A 22,150-nucleotide genomic window follows, 5' to 3' on the forward strand; every position below is an offset into this window, starting at 1 on the left:
AGCTTACAAACTTATTAAAACTTATGAACTATCTTCATGCTGTTTCTGAGGTGGTGTATTTGAACAAAAAATGTCATCACCTTCTTAGCATGTATGTCTCACGTAAAGATTTAAACTATCTTTTTGACCCATTGCTCGTATTTGGCTATCCTGGTTATAAAAAATAATAATAATTAGAAAATGAGTGTAATGTTGGTTTTCCTTGACTAAATAAATAAAGGAAACATGAGGAAAATTAATCTCTCTACCTCAACTATGATGCAGAAAATACTTGTTCATTAAGAGACAAACCATATTGAGGATTCCAAGGTTAAATGAGTTTATTGAGTTAGTGGTTACAACGGTATGTCAGATACCTGTAATCCAAGCTACACCTACATATTTGCCTCTAAATTCTCACATTGTCAGTTTCCGTGTCTCTAAACATTCCACCACCAGGTCTTCTATTACTAATATAATAATAATAATAATCATAATCATAATATAAAAGGCAATGTCAATCACCATATTGTGCTTCATACTCCACCATAAGGAATTCAATTGGCAAAAGTAAACCTCTCTTCATATTAATGGGATTAATTGAAACGTGAGCAATCATAACACTACTAGAATATAAAGAACAAAATATGGTTTAAAAGAAGCATTTTTAAGATGAATTAGTTTGTATTTGTTTTAAAAATTCACATACTATGATGAAGATGACTTAAAAGTTATATCATTTAATTATTGGGCCACACATTTAAGCATATTGGCTAGTACATTTTTGCACTGGAACAGAAGCAATACAAGCTTTATGGTCTACCATTACAATTCCATTTTTATTTTTTTTTTTCCACTTAATATACCTGCCAACCTAATGTTTCTTGCATGCATAAAAATTTCTGGGTTTAGACTGGAATTTGTTATTTAATTCACACATACCCCTGTGATGCAAATTCTTTGGCCAAATTAATACTAGAGTTTAGATTAAAAAGTAAGCTTGGAATAAGTCCACTGAACATTAGAAGAGAACACCATAAATTTTGGCGTTGCAGAAAGTTAGTAACTTCAATAGAGTCTCAGGTTGCATGCAGATTGACAGTTTCCCCCCACCCCATGCCAGACGCATACAAGTCGGCAGGTATGCATACAAAAAGAATATAAAACCCTCCTGGTAAAGCTTAGTGTTTTAGAATGAATCCATAGCTTTAAATTCACTTAAGGCCTGTACAGGGGAAATATGTTTCTTCTGGGACCCTCTTCGCACTCTTGTCTGATATTCTTCTGGTTTTTCTCTCTTTACTAGAGGCTTCTTCTCAGGGGCCTTCATCTTCCAAGATACAACCGGTGAGTTCACTGCAGCAGTACCATAGACCTTCTGATACTTAGTAGAAGCTACATACGATGCCTTCACTGTAAGGACCACAGCGTTCATCAGATTTTTAGCTGCCTGGATGAGAGAAGTGGCACTGTCCAGCTATGAAAAGAAAACACAATGAAATACAGCAGGGTTACTCCATGACAGGGTGACTGGACCACTTCCTGACTGAAGTCTGGGTACTCTCAGATCTCATTAAAGATGAAATGTACACTGAGGATTAATCAAGATGCTTGTAGTAACAAGCACCAGCAACATGCACCATGTAAGAAGACTATGGTACTTCACATAAACTATCATAAACTATTTTAATACTTTAGAGGAAAAGTTTGTGTTGGCTGTTTTTTGTTAATGATTCTTTTCCTATGGGTGAAGATCCAGTTTCCTAATTTTTCCTCAAAAAAGAAAAAAAAAAAAAAAAGAAAGAAAAAGAAAGTTACTTCTCACTTGAGCCTTTACAAATTTACTTTTAAATGTCAGAAACAGCAAAATAGCTCAGCAGAGATTTCCCAAGTGCCCAAGTGTTTTTTCTAACTATTCCTGTGAAGCCCAGGATAACACCCCCAGTGATGTCTAAAGGAGTAGTGTGAGGCTAGTCTAAAGCTTGCTAGGGAACACCGTCTGAAAAGACAAAAGGAGATTTTGAAACCCCTAAAGGACAAAAAAGATGAAACAGTTAAGTGCAGGTTTTTGTAGTTACTATAATATTTGAGCTACTCATATTCACAAGGAATCATACTTTATGGTTAGCAGGCTTTATGTACATATACCCTTGTGTTTCTCCTGTGCATGAGACTGCCTTAGGTGCCTAGGTCCTGTGGAAGAGGCCTCAAGAACTTGCTGAACTTCAAACCATTTGGACTTCCAGTCAACAGGCTTCCATCATATACTGAAATCAAGTACATGTCCCTGCTCAAATATTTCAAAAAAGGTAAGCAGATAATGGGACTTCCAAACCAATATCTCAATGTTCCAAAATACAAACTAGGCACTTGCCAACTAGACATCCTCAAATCAATAGGTATTAAAAATATGATCTTAAGTACTGTAAAAATTTAATTTACTATTTAGGATGTTCCTACAATGTTGAAAAATTGGTATATACTGTTTGTGATAAAGCCTTTAAATTCTACTATGGAATCTGGCTTAAATTTTTAGAACTCTTTCCTAGTCTGAAGGAACTATTTTGGATGCAATTTATTTTTAGTCAGCATGGATTCACCATGACACAAACCTGGGAAGAGTGGCTGCAGTGCCATTCAGAGGGACCTGGCCAGGCTGGAGAGTTGGGCAGTGAGGAGCCTCATGAAGTTAAACAAAGGCAAGTGCAGGGTCCTTCACCTAGGGAAGAATAACCCCAAGCACCAGTACAGGCTGGGGACTGACCTGTTGGAAGGCAGCTCTCTGGAGAAGGACCTGGGAGTCCTGGTGGAAAGCATGTTAATGATGAGCCACCGGTGGGCCTTTGTGGACAAGAAGGCCAGTGGTATCCTGGGGTGCATTAGGGAGAGTGCTGCCAGCAAGTTTACAGAGGTGATCCTCCCCCTCTACTCAGCCCTAGTGAGACCACACCTGGAGTATCGTGCCCAGTATTGGGCTGCCCATTACAAGAGGGACACGGAAGTACTGGAGCGAGTCCAGAGGAGGGCTACAAACATGATTAGGGGCCTGGAGCACCTCCCTTATGAAGAAAGGCTGAGAGAGCTTGGCCTGTTTAGCCTGGAGAAAAGGCTGAGAGAGGATCTTACCAATGTATATCAGTGTTTTAAGGGAGGGTGTTAAGACAATGGGGCCAGACTCTTTTCAGTGGTTCTCAGTGATAGGATGTGAAACAACAGGCACAAACACAGGAAGCTCAGCCTGAATGTGAGGAAAAAATATCTTCACTATGAGGGTGACAGGGCACTTGAACAGGCTGCCCAGAGAGGTTGTAGAATCGCCTTCTCTGGAGATATTCAAAACCTGTCTGGACATGATCCTGTGTAATGTGCTCTAGGTGACCCTGCTTGAGCAGGGAGGTTGGACTAGGTATCTCCAGAGATCCCTTCCAACCTCAGCTGTTCCATGATTCTGTAATTCCACCCTGCTTTCACAATAAGTTCTTAGCTATTTTTAACTGGAACAAAAGGCTTGTCTCCCTACAAACCTTTCTTTCTATATCTTTTGGGAGTATACAATTCCTTAACATGAATTTTAAGTAAGGTAACTGGGACAAATACTCACAAGGCAATAATAATAAAAAAATATTACAATTCACCTCAAATACTTTGAATCATTAACTGAATAAGAGAGTTCAGTTTATAACTGCAGGAGAAACCTCATACTGAAAAATGTCAGTGACCAACATGAAACAAAAATAGACATTAGAGAACTCCTGTACCTGGAAGTAAATTCATCTATAGACTTACCTATTATTTTGATTTCCTCAGCTGTGGTCTTATATTCAATATAATTCATTAAATACATAAACAGTTACATACAGAGAGGTCCAATACAGAAAAACGTTTTGATGATTTTCACGTAGTTGGTGCCATTCCCTGAAATGCATAGTTAATTGCCTGTCCCCAGAAAATATTTTTCCTCGGGACTAATTTGCATTTTCTGTTAGTAAAAGAAACTAAGTTAAAAGATGGAAAATTATATTATATAGCAAAAACATGACTGTTCAATAGGCAGTAATGAAATATAATTCAGTATAGTATTATTCTATAACTGCACCACTGCATGATTTATAAGGCAATCTGTATGTTTGTTGGCAAATAACAGATCATACTCTATTAAATTAGGATATTGTAATTTACTGTTGAGATCTACAATCACACATTATTCATTGTTAAATAATTCTTTCTGAAACACCAGTGGATTGATTCTGAATATAAAGTGATACCGCCAAATAGCATTTACTTTGTAATCAATGTGGATAAACTGACTGGATCATGCTTATATTGTGCATTCCCATGAATTCCGTTTGTTGAAGACTTCTAATAGTCTCACATTTTCCAGCATTTCTTTGTGAAAAGAGTTCTGGAAGTTATTTTAAACGGGGCATATTCTAAGGAACTGAATGATTAAAGAATGCATGCTGAAATGAGGGGGCACATAAATTAGATGCTTAAATCTATACAAAGGGTGCAATCTACATCTTTAAACACATTAATAATTCTATGGTGTTTATTGATAAGGTTGTGCAGAAGCACGTGTAATTCTGCAAGATCAGATGAGAATTGTATTGATGTCTTTTAGAAAACCATGTTACATATTCTGATGCCATTTTAATTACCTCTAGTTCCAATCTGCTGTTATAGCAGATAAGAGCTCCCTATCTTCACCATTATTAATCTAATTTTAACGTGCAGGTACTTAGTCCTTGTCCTCAATACCCATTCATATTGTAATATGCTTTCAAGTCTTGGAATCAGAAAAGAGACATAAAAATCCCATAATAGCATTAGGATATGAGTGTTCTCCAAAACCCGCTGGTAACCACCCAATGTATCTAATTTGGCTACCTAAGCATTTCCAGTGATTTTCTTATTGCCTCCAGCTCGTTGCTTGCATTTTGGCTCAGTAAAGAAGAATTAAACTGAATGAACATCACTCCAATTAACATTTAGATCCTAATACACTGCTGTGTTACATCAATTTTAAGCTGTACTTCGCATCGGCAGAGCTAGTGTCATAAAGGTAACATGAGGCAGCAGTACGTTAATTCCTTACAAAATCCATGTGTAGAGACATACATTTTTCCAAACAGTTAATGTTGTTAACAATAATAATAATAATAATAAAGTGTAGGGGAGAGGGGGAGGAAGGAGGCAGGGAAGCAAGGGGGAATTAACATTTCATGTAAAAGTACCACTACGAAATTATTGCACGGTACAGGAGGCAAACTTCACTCCCTACCAATTTTTAGGAAATTATGAATATAATGAAAGCTTTCTGTACAAACAATTAACAGTCTTTGACTAGCTACACAAAGTAAGAGTGTTCTGTTACTCAGATCTGTTTACAAATCCATTTGGGAAAAAGATCCCTTTCAAACACAAGAAATAAATCCAGGTTATTGGGCCATAAAACTTCAAGAAAAAAGAAGACCGGGGAAGATTCAGAATCATTGAAGAACCTGGAACTGGTCAGTTATGCAGGCTAAAACTGCCATCTACTCAGGGAAGGCATAAATCATTCAGAAAAAAAAAAAAATCAAAAAGAAAGAAAGAAAAAAAAAATGCTACCAGCTAACTTTGCAATTAATGAATGCAAGGCTGGAAGCAGCAAAGCAGCAGAGCTTATTATCTGCCAAGATTTTTTATTTATTTATTTTTTTTGTTCTCCAAATCCATAACGCTTTGAGGAGTTTTTTATCTGCTTATAAACTGTGGTGCATTTTTCCAGCACTATCTGAAGAATTTTCCAGAATCTTGTTACAATAAGGATTTAATGCCTCTTATACCTATACATGAAATGAAATAACCAGCAATTGCAGTACCAAAATACCTGAAGAAGTAGAAGAGAACTGTACAGAGTTGCTAGTCAGGGAATATTTGAGCCAGGCAAGTAGAATGACCTGTGAAATTATAGGCCAGCTCAGCTGAGAGCACTTCCAGACAAAATAATGTAAAATCTATACGCACTCAGTAAATAAAGGGAGGAACAAAATGCAGTTAATGGTAACTGAATGGTTTTGTGGGTAAAACCATTTTATTTTCAAAGTAACCTACATCATATTTTGATGTGATTTAACTTTGTGTTGCTTATAACAATGCTGTTGGTATAACTGGCTCTTTTAAAGGTGTTTTCCTTGGTACTGCATAACAGTTTTACTAAAACTCAGCTGATACAAAATTAACCTGGCACTTATAGAATGCTTGTAAATCATAATAACTAAATTTCCAAAATCATTTACAGGCAGGGAAATCATTGCTAAACCATGACTTTTGCAGTGGTCTCCTGAAGAAACCTGTTGTCACCTTTATGTTATTTTCGTTAACATGCTGTTAACTTAACTGATGAAATTTGCAGATAACAATTGGGATGCTGGTAAAGAGGACGAGTGATTGATATCTAATAAGCTGATAAAAGTCAGAAATGTAGATTTTACTTTGGACAACTTTATAGCAGATGATACCTACTTACACGATAAGGAACTTTATCATAGGCAGGAGTAAGTCAGCATCTCATTGAATCAGTACAGATAATTAGATTAGATACAGCAAAATTGTGGAAAAGGAATAATATGAACCTTGAGAACATAAAAAGGAGGAGGCTGATGAAAAAGGTTAAATAATCATATTCAATATGTCATATGTACCCAGTTCTCTTCTCAATGTAGGAACAACATTGAAGACATGGAAAGAACGATCAAGAAAAAAAGACATGTTTTATGGGAAAGATTCAGGCAGCTCTGTGTTTTCCACTAATAAAGAAAATTATTGAAAAATGAGTTGATCAAAATCAGCAAGTACATGGTAACAGAAATGTGATAATATTTCAGGTTTAACAGATAAGACAAAGATATAACAGAATTTAATGGCTAGAAGGTAAAGCATGTAATTTTAGTTATTAATTAGATGAAAAGTTTTAGTAGTGATAGTAATTAATCACAAGAACTCATGAAGGATGGTGATTCTATCTCTAGAAATTGTAAAATCAATATTGGGTGTTTTTGCTTAATATGTATACTCTAGTTTAGCATAACTGTCGGAGATTTTCAAAGCATATTATTTCAGGGAGCCTACCCATCATTTATGCAGGCAGGTAGCTTAAATGATAACAATGGCCCACATTGACCTTGAAATGTATGAATGCAGAAAATTAGTGTCAAAAATTATTGATTAATAGAATTTAGTCTGTTTTACTTGGTACAGATTGGGAGGAGGAATTGTCTATTCAATACGTTGTGCCAGAGGAAGTTTAGAATGGACATTAGGAAGAATTTCTTCAATGAGAGGGTGATTAAGCATTGGAACAGGCTGCTTAAGGAATTGGTGGGCTTCCCATCACTGGAGGGATTTAAGAGATGTGTGGATGTGACACTAGGGGATATGGTTTAGTGACAGGATTCAGTAGGTCAGGTTGATGGTTGGACTTGATGATCATAGAATCACAGAATCATCTAGGCTGGAAGACACCTCCAAGATCACCTAGTCCAACCTCTGACCTAACACTAAGTCCTCCACTAAACCATATCACTAAGCTCTAAATCTAAATGTCTTTTAAAGACCTCCAGGGATGGTGACTCAACCACTTCCCTGGGCAGCAGTTGATCTTAAAGGTCTTTCCAACCTAGATCATTCTATGATTCTACATTGGAAAAGAACACACAACCCTCTGAATACTTTTGGCTAAGACTTGATTTTATGCCTTTAGAAAATAATTTTGGCATGGTCAAGCCATTAAGGCTATCTGAGAATTCTAGGTGCATTCCCTGCTTCTCCTCCTTTTTGAAGCTAGTTTTTTGGACAGCTATAGGTTCTGTTACTACAATCCAAAAGTTAGTTAATAGCCTCTAGAGCAACTAAGGTTACATGAAACAATTTTGAATCTGGAGGGTGAATCAGAAATAACATTTTTCCAGATGATAGTCTTACACAATAGAACATTTTCCTCTCAGCTGTGCTTAATAATAAATCTAGTCCTACATATATAAGTAAAATATATATAAAAATAAAAGAAAAAGCTCTTATTCATAATACTCATCTTACACTTCTGTAGCACAGTGCATGCATAAAACATGATACTATTAGTGACAGCCAATGCAAGAATGGCCTATTCGGTATTCAGATGCACTCATCCCTACGGTGGGAGACATCTGCTATTTATCAGCACTACTACCCAATGCCTGAAGCCATATTTCAGTCAGTAACTTGAAGATGTGCATAAGGATTTTACTCGATGTGCGTCTATTCTGAGAAAACTATCATATGCATTTGAAATTCTACAACAAGCAAAAAGTAATAATTTGGGATGTAAAGTGGTCACAATGGGGTTAAAAAGGGATATGTGGGTACACAGAGAAAATGGTATTATGCTCCTCTTTTCCTAACTGTGAATTTTCACATTTGATTGCAATTAACTTACTCCTTCAGACATGCTGAATATTTTATTAATTCTGGGGGTAGCTGTGTTTTATAACTGGCCCATCTGCTCAACAGCTGTCCTCATCTACATTTTTTCTATTACAGGTAAGTAAACTATAAGGACTCCCAAATCCATTTTGTTGCATTTAACAGAGGCTGACTGTTAGCACAACAGAAAGCGCACATGTATATTTAGAACTATAGACATCTTCTGTCTTTTATGAACTGCCCCTTGAAAACACAGATCTACTTAACAAAGTCAACTCCATTATACAAGTTTAAAGAGCCTATATATATATATAAAAAAAAATACTCTGAATAATGGCATTCAGAATAAAAGATAGAATACGCAATATAATTTAGACAATTTGCAGAGATGCATTTACACAGTTGATTTACTTACTCCAGCCTATTTTAAAAGCAGAAAGGTATAAGAAAAAATGATATCCCTATTAATTTGCTTTGAAGAGAATGCTTAATATGAAATTAAAAAAAAAAAAAAAAAAGAAGAATATGCAGATATGCCTATAATCATTAAAGGTAACTCAGCGCTTGATATCACTGAAATTGTGGGACATACTTCATTCCCTAAGTGAAGAGTTTTGTAGAATTAACTGACAGTATTCAAAGTCTTTGATAAAATAAGAATAATAACTCTGTAAAGCTAAGAAATACAACCTCCACATCCTCAAATACATCTAGCAGTCCTACAGAAAAAAAATATTTTTATTATCCTAGACATAAAGGCTACTTTGCTGAAACAACAGGAGCCCTGCACACTGTTCGTTTCACAGTTAGCACCAAAGTAGTGCACCATGCACCAACTCAAATGCTCATCCAGCAGACATGGGGCATAAATTTCATAGTGACTACCAGAGAGCACTGAAAAAATTCTTTTTTGGAAGAAAAATAACATTGCCTTCCCAGTTGAGAGACTGAAATGTGGGCATCAAAATTATGATTATTTACAAGCATGCATCGTATGCTTACTTTACTCTGCTCTCTCTTCTCCCCTTACCAATGCAAGTCTCACTCACAAGTTACAGTCTGGTAATCCTCTAAGTATCCTCAGATCTTGGAGTTGTAAGCAAAAAAGTGTGCTGAATCTGGTTGTCTTTGGCCCCAGAATGTATTATAGCACTAGAGATATTAGGTATCTCCAACTCTGCTGTTCAGCCAGCTCTAAGAAATTATGTATGCACTTCAATTGCTTACTGGGTGTATCCAGTAACCTAGTGTAAATCAGTAATACTGTAGTAACCCAATTGTAAATGTTGCCAAAGTGTTTGTTTGTTTATTTATTTATTTATTTATTTTCCTGACTATGGTGGGCTACCAAGAAAAATTCTTACACATTAGTGTATGTTCATCAAAAAAGAAAAAGTTCTCAGACCATCGCTTTTTTCTTCTGCTCATTATCTGTCACTGCACGGCAGGGAAAAGATGCTAAAATGGCACAGTTCATATCGTATACCAGAAATGCTGTAAGGACAAGCAATCATATCTGGGGTTGAATTTTTTAAATTAGCTTGCTTTATCAGCCATTTTCATGCTATAATACTGCCTCAAAACTTTCAGATTCTGTTACTGCATTAGGATATTAGACAGTCTGAACGCCCAAACATCTGGAACAACTCCACAGACCAAGTAAGAAATTCTGTTCATGAAATCAAAGGAGTTTTGTAGATGACAACAGGATTTCACCCAGTGACTTTTCCAGCACTATGATTGTGTATGCTACACTCTTTTCTTTGCTAAGGTTGAAGATGGAGGAAGAAATGCTTCTTCTAAACCTTCTGTTTCATTCTGTGTAGAACAATGTATTGTTATAATGCCTATAACAGAAATGCCCTAAGAATAATCTTAAAAAAAAAAAAAAAAAAAAAAAAAAAAAAAAAAAAAGATTCTTTAATGGCCTTCAAAGACGTGTTACTAATTTTAGCAAAATTAGTATAACCACATTTACATCTTTAAAATCATTCTGTCCTAGGTAATGGTTGGGTGTGAATTCCTGGATGGAATTCCTGACAGGAAACAGACTTTGGTGTGAATGATTTGAAGGCATGATTCTACCTAATCTTCAAGGAGAACAAAAAAAATAATGCAACTAAATTGAAGTAAAAAATATACTAGATATGGCTTCAGTTAGCGTATCCTGTCAAAGGTTTTGTGATATTGACAGGAGGCTTACTAAAGAAGACTAGAATAAGAAGTCTACTGAAACTCTTTATCAGTCACAATAAAAAAGTCAGTGCAAAACTTTGTGTAAGTGGTCAGTGTAACAAAATATTAAATAATCTGAACCTGACGTCACAGATTGAAAGGTGCAATTACAACTCCATCAAACGCATCTGTGTATAAATTCCTTCTTTCACATACAATTGCAGTTAAATCTGAAATAGGAAATATGGGATATCTAACTAGTCTGTGCTACCAACCTTTGACCTGTATGCAATTTAAAGATAGTAATTATTTTTAAAAGCCCCCAAAAATCTAGCAATTCTTCAAACTGAATTTTGGAAGCAAACTTTTTGTTGTTTATCTAGAGAATATAACAAGAAAAGTATGTCTTTTTTACAGTCTTACCTCCAAGAAGTCCAAAACATGCCTGGTTAGCTGGAAATTGTACTCTCAGTGATAAAATGCAGGAGAATTTGGATAAACAAATAATTAATAAAGCACAGAAGAACTATATTCCTTACATGGGAATGTATTATCTACTATTATTTCTCCTGATTTTGTTATGATGAAAACTAAAAGCAAAGCAGGATAACATAGGATTTCAGACTGCAAAGCTGAAAAATGTGACATTTTCCCAACTTATTTTTTAATTCGTAGGGATGTCAGAATGGTAGCTGTATGTGAGTTATCTATGCGTGTTCTACTGTGAGCATTTGTCACATTTTGAGACAAACTTCCTCCTTCAGCTACATTTGTACCTTTAAAGTTATGTTTGCCCATCTCAGCACAGAGAGACTTGGCAAGCTGCTTTTTGGGAAAGGGCTTTTTTTGGGAAAGGGCATGCATCAAACAGAGTCAAAATGAATTAAACAAAATCTTTCTCTGGGAAGATACTACCAGGACGTTGTTCATTGCTTCCTAATCTGTACCTGCTGCTCTTCATGCATATTTTACATCTCATAGAAGCATATAAAAGGCTTGCTCATTCAAGATATCGATCATTTCTGAGGTGCTAAAAGGCTTTTACTTCCTTGGAGTTGAGGAAACGTGGCTCAACTCAGTGAATGGAAACATTTCTTTCTTTGATTCCCTGAGCACTTTTTACAACTTTAACAACAGTATACAACAAAATAAGAAACAAAATTGAAGTGTTTTTCAAGAGACACATTTCAGCTTTTAGGAAAAGCCCTAGCACTGAAAGAACAGACTTAATAATATATGGCAAATTATTTGTAGAGGAAATTCTGACATTTTAATTGTGAATAATGTATTTGAATTAACTGTTCTATTTGTCTGAGCAATTTAATCAATGGTTAAACAACATGAACAAATAAGTGTTCGTTACATTTTTTTTTTCCTGGTAAAACAGTAAATACATCATTTGTGAATGTATTTGTTCATTGTGTGCTTAGCTTTAGCTAACACTAAATATTATTGAAAAATAAAATAACAGTAATAATCAAGAACAGGAAAGAATTGTTGGAGACTGCAAACAAATGAAAACAGAATAAAGCAGAGACAAATCTTAAATGATGCTGCAGTGCACAAGGAAAGAACAAGCAAAGATGACAGAAAATAATAAATCAAAATGAGTAGAATTTTGCTTGGAGTTGTAAAAAATCATTTTCATTACTCACATACAACTATGCAAATATTCATATAATCATAGAACACTTTATGATGAAAATAACTTTTTGGGGGTTATCTAGCCCAATACCCCGAACAAAGCAAGTTGCATTAGATGAGATTTTTCAGTACTTTGCTCAAATTCTGAGTACTTCCAAAGATGGGTAGTCTCCTGCCTCTCTAGACTGAAATCTTCACCCTGTGCTTCAGTTTGACCACCCTCAGAGTTAACTCTTTTTCCTTCTACCTAACTAGAATCTCTCATGTTCAGGCTTCTCTCTATTGTGTCTTGTCCTGTCACCATCCACCTTTGAGAAATCTGGCTCTTCTACATCCTCCTGCTAGGTAGCTGTAGATAACAATATATGGCCTTTGCCTATCTGCTATTTACATTTGGCTAGATGAATTACTCTCCACAAAACATTAGAGAGAATAGTCAAAGCCTTTCCATAATTCAATAAGAATATATATATATTAATAGTAATATACTCATTTTTCATTACACTATTACTCTTGTAATGTATGAAAGATGTAGAATGTAAGACAGAGGTGGTCTTGAAAATTGCCAAAGTCTTGAAGGACTCAAGTCTGTTTCAAATTCATAATTCTATAGATCAAGGATACTCTATTGTGTTTGCTTTGAGACACTCAGATGGAATGGATAAAAATTCAAAGGATTATGATTGAACAGAATCATGCTTAATGTCTTTGAGATGGAACTGTCCCAGGAACAAAAAGTCTTGAGTGTTAAGGCAGTCCTAGATTCCTCTGAAACCCTATACTCAAAGTGCTGTTGAGCATTTTTGTTGACAATTTAAATGAGCTGAGGTCAAAGTTTAAGAGGATTGCAGTTTAAATCAACATGAAGAGTCCTCTAGAATGCTCATGCACTATCATTGTGACTTCTTTTGCTTAAACAAGATTAAACCAAAAGTAATTCATTTTGAGTCAAAACAGCCTAAAACTACAGTAAGAGAGGGCAGGGTGATGAACATCTATCTGCCAGCTGACACCATTTGTGAACAGATGGTGCATTTCACAGCTCTCCCTCACTTCTCATATAGAAGAAGAAGGTAAGAACCAACCCACAAAGTTTTAATTCAGCTTGTGAGAGAAATCAGCCTGTAAAATACAAAAAATTTGGGAATTACACTTAGCTTAATCATACTGAGAAGATGTTTGATCCTACATATGATCTCCATTATTAAGGTATTGTTCACACCTTTGCCAATATGACTGAGGAACAAGCCTGTAATTTCAATAGTGACCTGCTAAAATATAAATGTATAAATTTACCAATTACTGTTTTTTATTTAAGCCACTAACACATCATGTTGTTAGCTACCTAAACCTAGGCAATTTTAAAGACATCTTTATTTTTATAAATAAATAGTGCTGTAAAATAGATTTAAGTTTACATAACACTTAAGATCTAACTAATTTAAATTAGCATATATTGGAACAAGTTGCTCACATATTTGTTTTCAAAAGGTTTTGTATTATATACTAAGTGAAATCACATGAAAATTAGGCTTGATTATATTTTACTTTTATGTCTATACATTTGTAAATAATATGAAGTTAAAAGAAACATTGTAGGTGACAAAATACACCTTTAAGACAACGTTGAAAATGCAGGAACCTGTGTATTCTAGACATTTTATTTATTTATTTATTAAATGATATCTGCCAGTAAAATAATTTGAGAGGGGAATTAGCTCAGTAAATGTAAAATTAGGCTATTTATTCTCATAGTGTCTAGTTACTCAGGCAAACACATATCCTGGGGTTGCATGACAAAAAATTGGTACTAGATTTTGCACAGGCAGATTCCAGGTTAATTATTACAACACTTTATGTCATTTTGCGTATAATTCCCTCTACAAACTCCCCCCTATACATAAGTCAACTAACTGCTGATTTGCTCATCTTATAAGATAAATTTAGAGAGCAATTTTCTCTGGATTTAAAGTAATCCACTGACATCTCTGTTTCATTATATCCCCCCTGTGATGATCAGTATCTCTAATTCACCTTAATTACTGAATGATACCAATTCTGATTTCCTGTTCCCAATCCTTATATCACTTTTAAAAAGAATTTATCTCACTGTGCTACCAATATGCTTTCATATCAGTGAGATTAGGGGCACTGTTCAGTTGGTCCTTATGCTTTGCCAATTCTGTGCAAAAATTAAAGTCTCTTGCATTATGCAAGAATAATTACATGAAAAAACAATTTTGTAAACTCATCAGCAAAGGACGTGCTTAGGATCTAAATTAAGTTTTACCTCAAAGCATTTGCCTATGAGAAGAACAAACCTCAAACCCTCTTTAACAACAGCACTTCCTATTCCTATAAAGATTTCCCAATGAAACATTAAATTGACTAACCTGCTTTTCCTTTTCTACTTAAAAGATCAGAGTTTGCCAGGGAAGTTACATTTGCTAGACAAGTTCTTGACTTTGCAAAACAAGATTTGGAGACTTCAATGCTAGGTTCACTAAAAGGAATAAGCAGTAACAATAACACTCCTTGAGCATGTTATTCAAAGCCAGAAAAGCTACCACCTGTTGGGGAGCCAATTTTTATCTTCTTGGTCGTTATTTTTCTCTCTAACAGGAAGGAAAACAATCATTAGTGAAAGTTCTGTTAGCTTTGTAAACAAGACTTTCCCAGAATTTCATTCAGATCTCCTGTGCATTCATACAAAGAGCATCGCTGAGTCTATCTATCCATCACTACTGACAAATTCCCAATACATGCCAGTGACTAGAAGACGGAAAGCTCTGCATCCTATACCCAATTCCTCAAAGCCACCTAGTCACCTGAAAATAAAGTATTTAATCAATCAGGCTATAAGACCACCTCTGCTGAAAAGCCTGTGATTGCACTCCCTTTGATTTATAGAGTATGCATTACTGTCTTTTAGTGCCTTTCACTGTGATATGACAAGGCCCCACATGGAGCTGGTAAAGAGCATTAAATGAACAAGAACAGTGAGATTTGTGGTATCCCTAGGGGCCAAAATCTTCATATGACCCTTCTTCTGCCCTTTAGTATTTGAGCTCTGACATCTCAACAACTTTAATAGATACCCAAGAGGCAGAACAAGAAAGGAAGATCTTCGTAGTCCATCTTGTCTTTTTTAAATGCTGAGGGATATTAAAACAGTGAAGCAGAAATACTTTGGGCAAAGAGAAACAGGTAACAAGACAGGACTTTAAAGTAAAATAGTAGTGTATAGATAGTGACACAAGAAAAACATCAAGAAATCCAGATAGCAATTACCCTGTCCATATCAATTTCATAACACACAAAAAAAAATCAAAAGCTTTGATTTATAATTTCCAAGGTTAAGACTCAATTACATCTCTTGGGGTTGGATTTCCGGCTTACAGATTACCTCTGAATTGTATTTAATCTACAAGACATGCCTTATAATTGGCCTAATATCAATATATAGCTTCATAAACATTCTGGATTAAGCAAATATAAGCAGTAACAGAAAATATGGAAAATAAAAATCCTGTCCTGTAGAAACTAGCATTATCAACAGTTAAGGATGATAAATATATAAACACCAACATCTATCTTTAATCACAAAGTAATTTAGAAAAATTATGACCAAGCGCTATTGCAATTAAATGGAAATGTAGTAACTGAGTTCAAGAGGATCAGAGAATGCCTTTTCACAATGCAAGATAAACAACATAAAAGGTTTGGTTTAACCACCAGTAAATATATAGATCACTTCCACAGAGAAATGTGATCCCTGTTTTATAGATGCCATTATCTCTGGGAATTCAGAAGGGGAAGGAAATGATTCTTCATAGTTGACTAAAACAATACATGCAATTCATTCTGTGAGCACACTGGGTAATAAAAATACAAAAACTAATAATAAAAAACAACCAACAAAACCATGCTCACATCTCTTCCCTCCACCCACACACCTTTAGAGAAAATTAGAGATGAGAGGAGGTTACTCACCGTTGAGGAGTCACCGCTTCCGGTCTCAAGCGTAGCTCCCTCAGCACAGGTGGGTGGGTGGGTAGAAAGTTGACTAGCCCTGCCCCCATCTATGACATCGCACTCTACCTCATAAAAGGTAGTGAAAGTGCTCTGAACTCCAGTCTGATTTCCGAGAGATACAGAAAAGAGATAGTGAGAGAGAGAGCAAGAGAAATACTGCGCCGTAGCGTAGAGGTGAAGAGAGAGGAAAGCGTGTGCTGAAGGAGCTATGCTTGGTCAAGGAAACAGGGACTCTTCCACGATGAGTAACCCCGCTGTCTGGTGGTTCCTCTCACTTGCTCCCATAGCACAGGCTAGGCATGCAAGCCCTAAAGGGTTTGCTGACTGGGAAAGGGGATGAGTTTTGGCACCTTTTGGTGAAAACCAAAAGACAGGCTAGAAAGCTCTATCCCCATTAAAAGCTGATTGATGTCAGATTGGACATGATTTTGGATGATAGACTTCAGAGTAGTATTATTTTAGGAACGGTTTGGAAATAGCACCTAAAAATAAAAGCACTGAAGCAAGCAGGAGAAATTCCAATGACTACAACTGGAATTACACTTGTCCACCAGTGCTGAATTTGTTCCATAAGCTTTACACAACCCAGCCCTCTGGACTCACCCTTGAATAGAGTCAGCCAGAGGGGAGGCCACCTTCAGCAGTATTTGAAGAAGGTCAGGAAAGAACTATGTGTTTTTTTTTTACACTGAAATTGAGGGCTGACAAACTGTGCTGAAAGAACAAGTGAGGGAAGTATAAAAATTCTGGGCATAGATTTATTTACAGAGCACACTTTAAAGTTCCAGAAAATATCAATAACATTGCAAAGAGGTGATGCTTTAAAAGACCACAAATTTTTAGACAATGAAACCCTTACAAGCTGAAGCATATTTTTTCAAACGACTTCCCAAGAAGATTTTTGTTTGAAACTGAAGGGCTTAAACTGGGATATTCATTCTAATGTATTGTAAATGGAATTTTTATCATCCAAATTCTGGAAAAGCAGGTTTGGGAGTAAACATAATTGCTTATATTATCCATTGGGATGTTCTTAATAACGTAGCTGTGTACTGGAAGAAAAAAAAATAGAAGAAGAAAAAAAGAGGTATATGCTGCTAGGCTTAACTCCATTAAATAAAACTGCTTGGAAAAAGTGAAACTATTCATGTACCAGTAAAGAGTGCTAGCATAAGATTCTATTTTTTGGAAGATGAAAAATGAATGCTCCTTAAATCTCTCTTAAAGAGTATGTATTAAAAGCACACAGAGTTAACATTGACCTTTTCCCCTAGGCTTTTTGCTGCTACAAGGATCATGTAAATTGTAATCTAATCATGATTATTTTTTCAGTCTTAGTAATGATTAATGTGTACTCCTTGCTTTATTTGTGTGCTCTTTGTTTTTCTCTCCATTCCTGCTATCAAAAAAAGAAAGTGTGCTACTAATGTTTGGTACTATTCACTTCCCCTAACAGAGGTCAGGTGTTTTCTTTTTTCTTGACCTTCAAATCTTTTATCACAGTCTAGTCCTGCAGTATCTGTAGAAGCTACTTTAAAGCAGTGTATTTGTGAATGTAAAAACTCAATTGGCTAGTCCAGTTAACTAAATGAAGAGTTATTGTGATTGTTAGAGATGATAAATAACCTCAGAAACACAATGCAAAACTAAGCTGTAGCTGAGTAATGCAAAGTGATGATAGTGCTGTGAAAATCAGTTCAGAATCGAATTAAACATATGTCTAACTGATTTCTTGTTACATGGTCTTGATTTCAAGCCATTTGTCTATGAAGATAGAGGGGACACCTCTGATGCCCTTTTTATAAAGGGCATATAGATTATGATATGCCATTCTAAACAGCATGACCTGCTCAAACGGCTTTCTACTATATGGTTTACTTTCCCATTTTCGACATGCATTTCTATTAGTCTGCCAAAGAGAAAAGAAGATTTGAACTTTTAAAGCCTTTTATGGTAATATGTACCATGTAGAATTTAGTTAATTCACAGTTTTGGTATTTTATGACCTGACTATTGCACCACAGTTGTTTTTGCCAAATAAAGTAGGAATATATTTTGAACTCCTGTGACTACCAGGCCACAAGAAACCTCTAACAAAGCTTGGTCATTTTGATTAAGAGAAGGATGTTCACAGGGTATGTCCTTAAATATGAAAAATATTACATTTGTAGTAGCAGTTCTGAGAGCTCCCAAAGAGAAATAAGTTGTCTTTTATTGAAATAGAAACATATGGATGTAGCACAATTAACTTCTGGAAGACTGAGGATGGAGAAGGATAATTTCCAGTAACAACACAAGAAATGTAGATTTGATCATGATAATGAGAAAACAGTTCAATAGACTAGGTAGCAGATAATATCCAAGATGGAATTTTGGGCTAGCACTGCTTACATATGAAATTTTGTTTTGGCCTAATTAGTATAATAACTGTAGTCGATAACAAGAAAATTAAGGGAAGAGCAAAAAAGATAAGACTGATTTGTGAACATACATTAGAATGCATTGCTTGCCTAAACAGTGAACAAAAGCAGAGAAAGAATATACCTAACTGAAAACATTTTAAAAATGTATATACATGCAAGGAAGGAAGGAAATCTTCCAGCTGTTCCAAGGAATATACTAAGATTAATTAAATGAACGCAAAGAGATAGTAAATGAAGACTTTGATTTTTATTTATTTATTTTTTGTCTTAAGAGAAGCCTAACTGAATAAGAAATTTATGTAAACACACGTCAGGTCATTGATTTGATTACTTTAACCCAGGCACTAGCAATCAAGGAGAAAAAAATGGGTCCATGCTCAGTTTGACATCAAAGATTTGTTGGACAAAAAGACAAAGCACTTTATTTCTTGCTTAAATGATGAACAGATGATTAGGAATAGACAGGAACCATTAAGGTACCAGTGGATGCCGTGTATGAAGTTTGAATACAGCAAGTTTATGAAAAACTAAGAAGATTACCAAATGCTCAAATACGTTCCATGTTCTATGGATAAAGACCTAGGTAAAGACATTTTACCTACAGAAGGTAAAAATGGATGTAGGTAAAAAAGGGATGTAGGTTAAAAAGGGCATACCAAAATGTCAAGCTGACACATACCATAAAAGTTTGAGACCCTAACACAGACACGCATGTGACCCAAAGACATCCTGTTGCTATAGTGGATCAATTTGATGGGTCAATAGCTAAACCTTACTTGCTCGTTACCTGTCATAGCCAAGGAATGGTAAAACGTATAACATCCCATCTGACTCAATAAAACTGTACCATAACGTTTTTTTTGACATTGGCAATGCTGATATGAAAAATGATGATAATGTTTCTGCAGAATTTTGGATCAGAAATTGATACTCTAACTCAGGTTTATAGAATTCTAATTTGGTCTTTGATGAGATTTAGGACAAAAAACCTGTATGCTTTTCCTCATTTTCTGATAATACTACTAGTTACCTAGTAGCCTAGTTCATAAATTTTTTTGATGTATTAGGTAAAATAAGAAAAAAAAAAATAAAATAAAATACTAGAAAAAAATGCTAGTCAGTTTTTCACTTTGACTCCATATCAATGTTTTGAACACATTATAAAAAATAAAACTTCTTTGTTGATGAAGCTGCTTATCAGTTAATTAAGATTAATGATGTGATGTGAGAACAGACATTTTTTCCTTTTCTTCTATAAGGTTCATAAATAATAATAGCAAAAATAGTATGTTCAAAGTGTGGAAGAAGCATTTCAGAGGTAAAAGATACAAGGCAACTGTTAGCCTTCCTATCCCAGTCTGATCCCTTCCTAAAGGTTATTATGACCTCCTGCATTGGAAATACGTCCCTATCATGAGTTTTATTAAGTCCTTTGTTATAAGCTGTTTTGTTCAGTATTTTAAATTAATTCCACTCAGGCTGGGAAAACCTGTTGATGTTTTCCCTTGAGGTTATGTCTTCTTGTCTGAGAGTGTTTCTATGTGTGTGTTACTCATTGCAACTCAGGTTGTCAAGAACTATAATTAAAGTGAAGGAAACCAATAAGTCTGAACTGAAGTTGTTGTTCTTTTAATATCTGCAAAAGCATCATCTGATAGTACTTTAGAAGTGAGATTAAGTCTCACCACTATTCAAATGAGGAAGTGAAATCATTGTGAGAACTAAAAGATGTACTTCTGCAAAAGAAAAAGAGTCCAAAATTTCCTATTGTGTGTTAAATTTTTGGTATCTAAATTCCCATGTGAAAACAAACGAACAAACAAACAAAACAAAACTAATTTTTATTTAAAGCCACGGTGTATACTTATTAGCAAATCTGTATTCTGAACTACGGAAGCCAACTGCAAATGCCATGGAGGAAAGGATTCTTATTTAATACAAAATGGTGAAACTTGTTCAAACCACCTCCTTTAAAGGAAGTAAGACAGAATAGGAAAGGAATGTGAGATCCCAAAGAAGTCTTTCCTTATAGCAATTTTTATAGGCATAGTCCTTCAGGACCATACCTTAGGGAATTTTACAGTGGTCTCTAGGCCTTGTTAACTATTGCAGGGCTGGTGCAGTTTGCATCAGAAAGCCAATTTCCTCATATTCCCAGTTACTTCCCTTATCATTTAACATGACCTGGAATAGAGAAACTAGCTGGACTGAAGCCATATATGTTGCAATAGCAGATGAGCTTTGGATTTTAGAGTAGTTACTATTTTTAAAATAAATACAGTATGTAATGAAGTATATACATTAGTATTTCTGTCAAATCTAAAATCTCTTTCTATAATCAAATTTGTTTCAGACCTTAATCTTGAATGAATTTTTAATATTTTGCTTTGTTCTCAAGGAATTAAATAGCTTAATGTTATTTGGTATGCTTTTCTTTACAGAGAACTCTTCTAATGAGGAATTTCAGTAAATGTAATCTTCAGAAATTCATGAATATTTGTTACCTGATAAAGCACAAGAACATGTTCCCTGTAGCTAAAATGCTTCTTAATAAGGATAAAAGTCTGACCTGTCAAAATCTTAACCTTCTAAATGTAGACATATAAAGAGTGTGTATATTTCTTGTGTCCATGAATATATTCTAATAAAAACAAGTGGAGTGTGATTTTGGTTCACAAATTAACTTGTAGATAACATCTTTCTGTTTATGCAGGATATAGCGTTTCATATTTATGTGTATGTGTGTATGCATGTGCATTTATATACAATCAGATATTTTCTCTTACTGCATGTGTTTCTGCAAAGTCTTGTTTCAAAAAGCTGTATCTTCAAAAGAACTGAGATTGTTTCTTAAGTATATTTTCTTCTTCAGTTTTTCAGATGTGTTAAGCTGCATTCATCTACTTTTTCTTACATTATACCTTTCCTTTCCATACACTCAGCCCACCACCAAGCCATCATTACACAGCTGCTTTGAAGAAATAATGACAATACTAATATGAAATAAGAAAATTGTCCTTCGAAAGTCTTTTCTGCTATTATGTATGTGGATCATACCTATGATCCACCAGATGCCAAAAACTCAGGGTTTATCCAACTCTACAATCCAGCAACACTTATAAAGGCAAAACCATGTAAACTCAAAGATATAAATAAGATCCTATGGGATCTCCCTCTTAGCTGAATCCCAATACCATACAAATTTCACTTGAGGGAGACCTCTGGAGATCTCTTACACAACTTCCCAATTGAAATGAGTTGATTGCCAACATGAGTTCATCTCAGCTGTTGCATAGTCGACCTGGGGATTGAAAACCTCCAAAGACAGCATTTGCATACAAATTCTCTGGGCCGTGCTACTTTTACTGAGAAGCAGCAGGCAAGCTTCATCTAAGGAACTAAACCTTCGTTATTGTTACATATTTGGAAGAGGTATTGTTAGCTGGATTTAA

The 22,150-nt window shown here is 35.2% G+C and overlaps 1 protein-coding gene across 5 annotated transcripts in view; it reads right to left on the minus strand.

Moving 5' to 3' along the window:
* Positions 1–295: 295 nt before the first annotated feature.
* The window catches only part of CTNNA2 (catenin alpha 2), a 484,674-nt gene continuing 462,819 nt past the window's right edge, over positions 296–22,150 (minus strand). For 4 of the 5 annotated variants that reach the window (XM_032186536.1, XM_032186537.1, XM_032186538.1 and 1 more), the window contains exons 18-19: positions 16,234–16,377; positions 296–1,456 (exon numbers count right to left, since the gene is read on the minus strand). In XM_032186536.1, coding sequence (XP_032042427.1) covers positions 1,169–1,456; positions 16,234–16,377 — 432 coding nt within the window. In that variant the 3' untranslated portion in view covers positions 296–1,168. The remainder of the gene's footprint in view (positions 1,457–16,233; positions 16,378–22,150) is intronic. The other variant, XM_032186540.1, reaches the window with a different exon arrangement.

This window comes from Aythya fuligula, chromosome 4 (genome assembly GCF_009819795.1).
Source record: "Aythya fuligula isolate bAytFul2 chromosome 4, bAytFul2.pri, whole genome shotgun sequence".
Lineage (NCBI taxonomy): Eukaryota > Metazoa > Chordata > Aves > Anseriformes > Anatidae > Aythya > Aythya fuligula.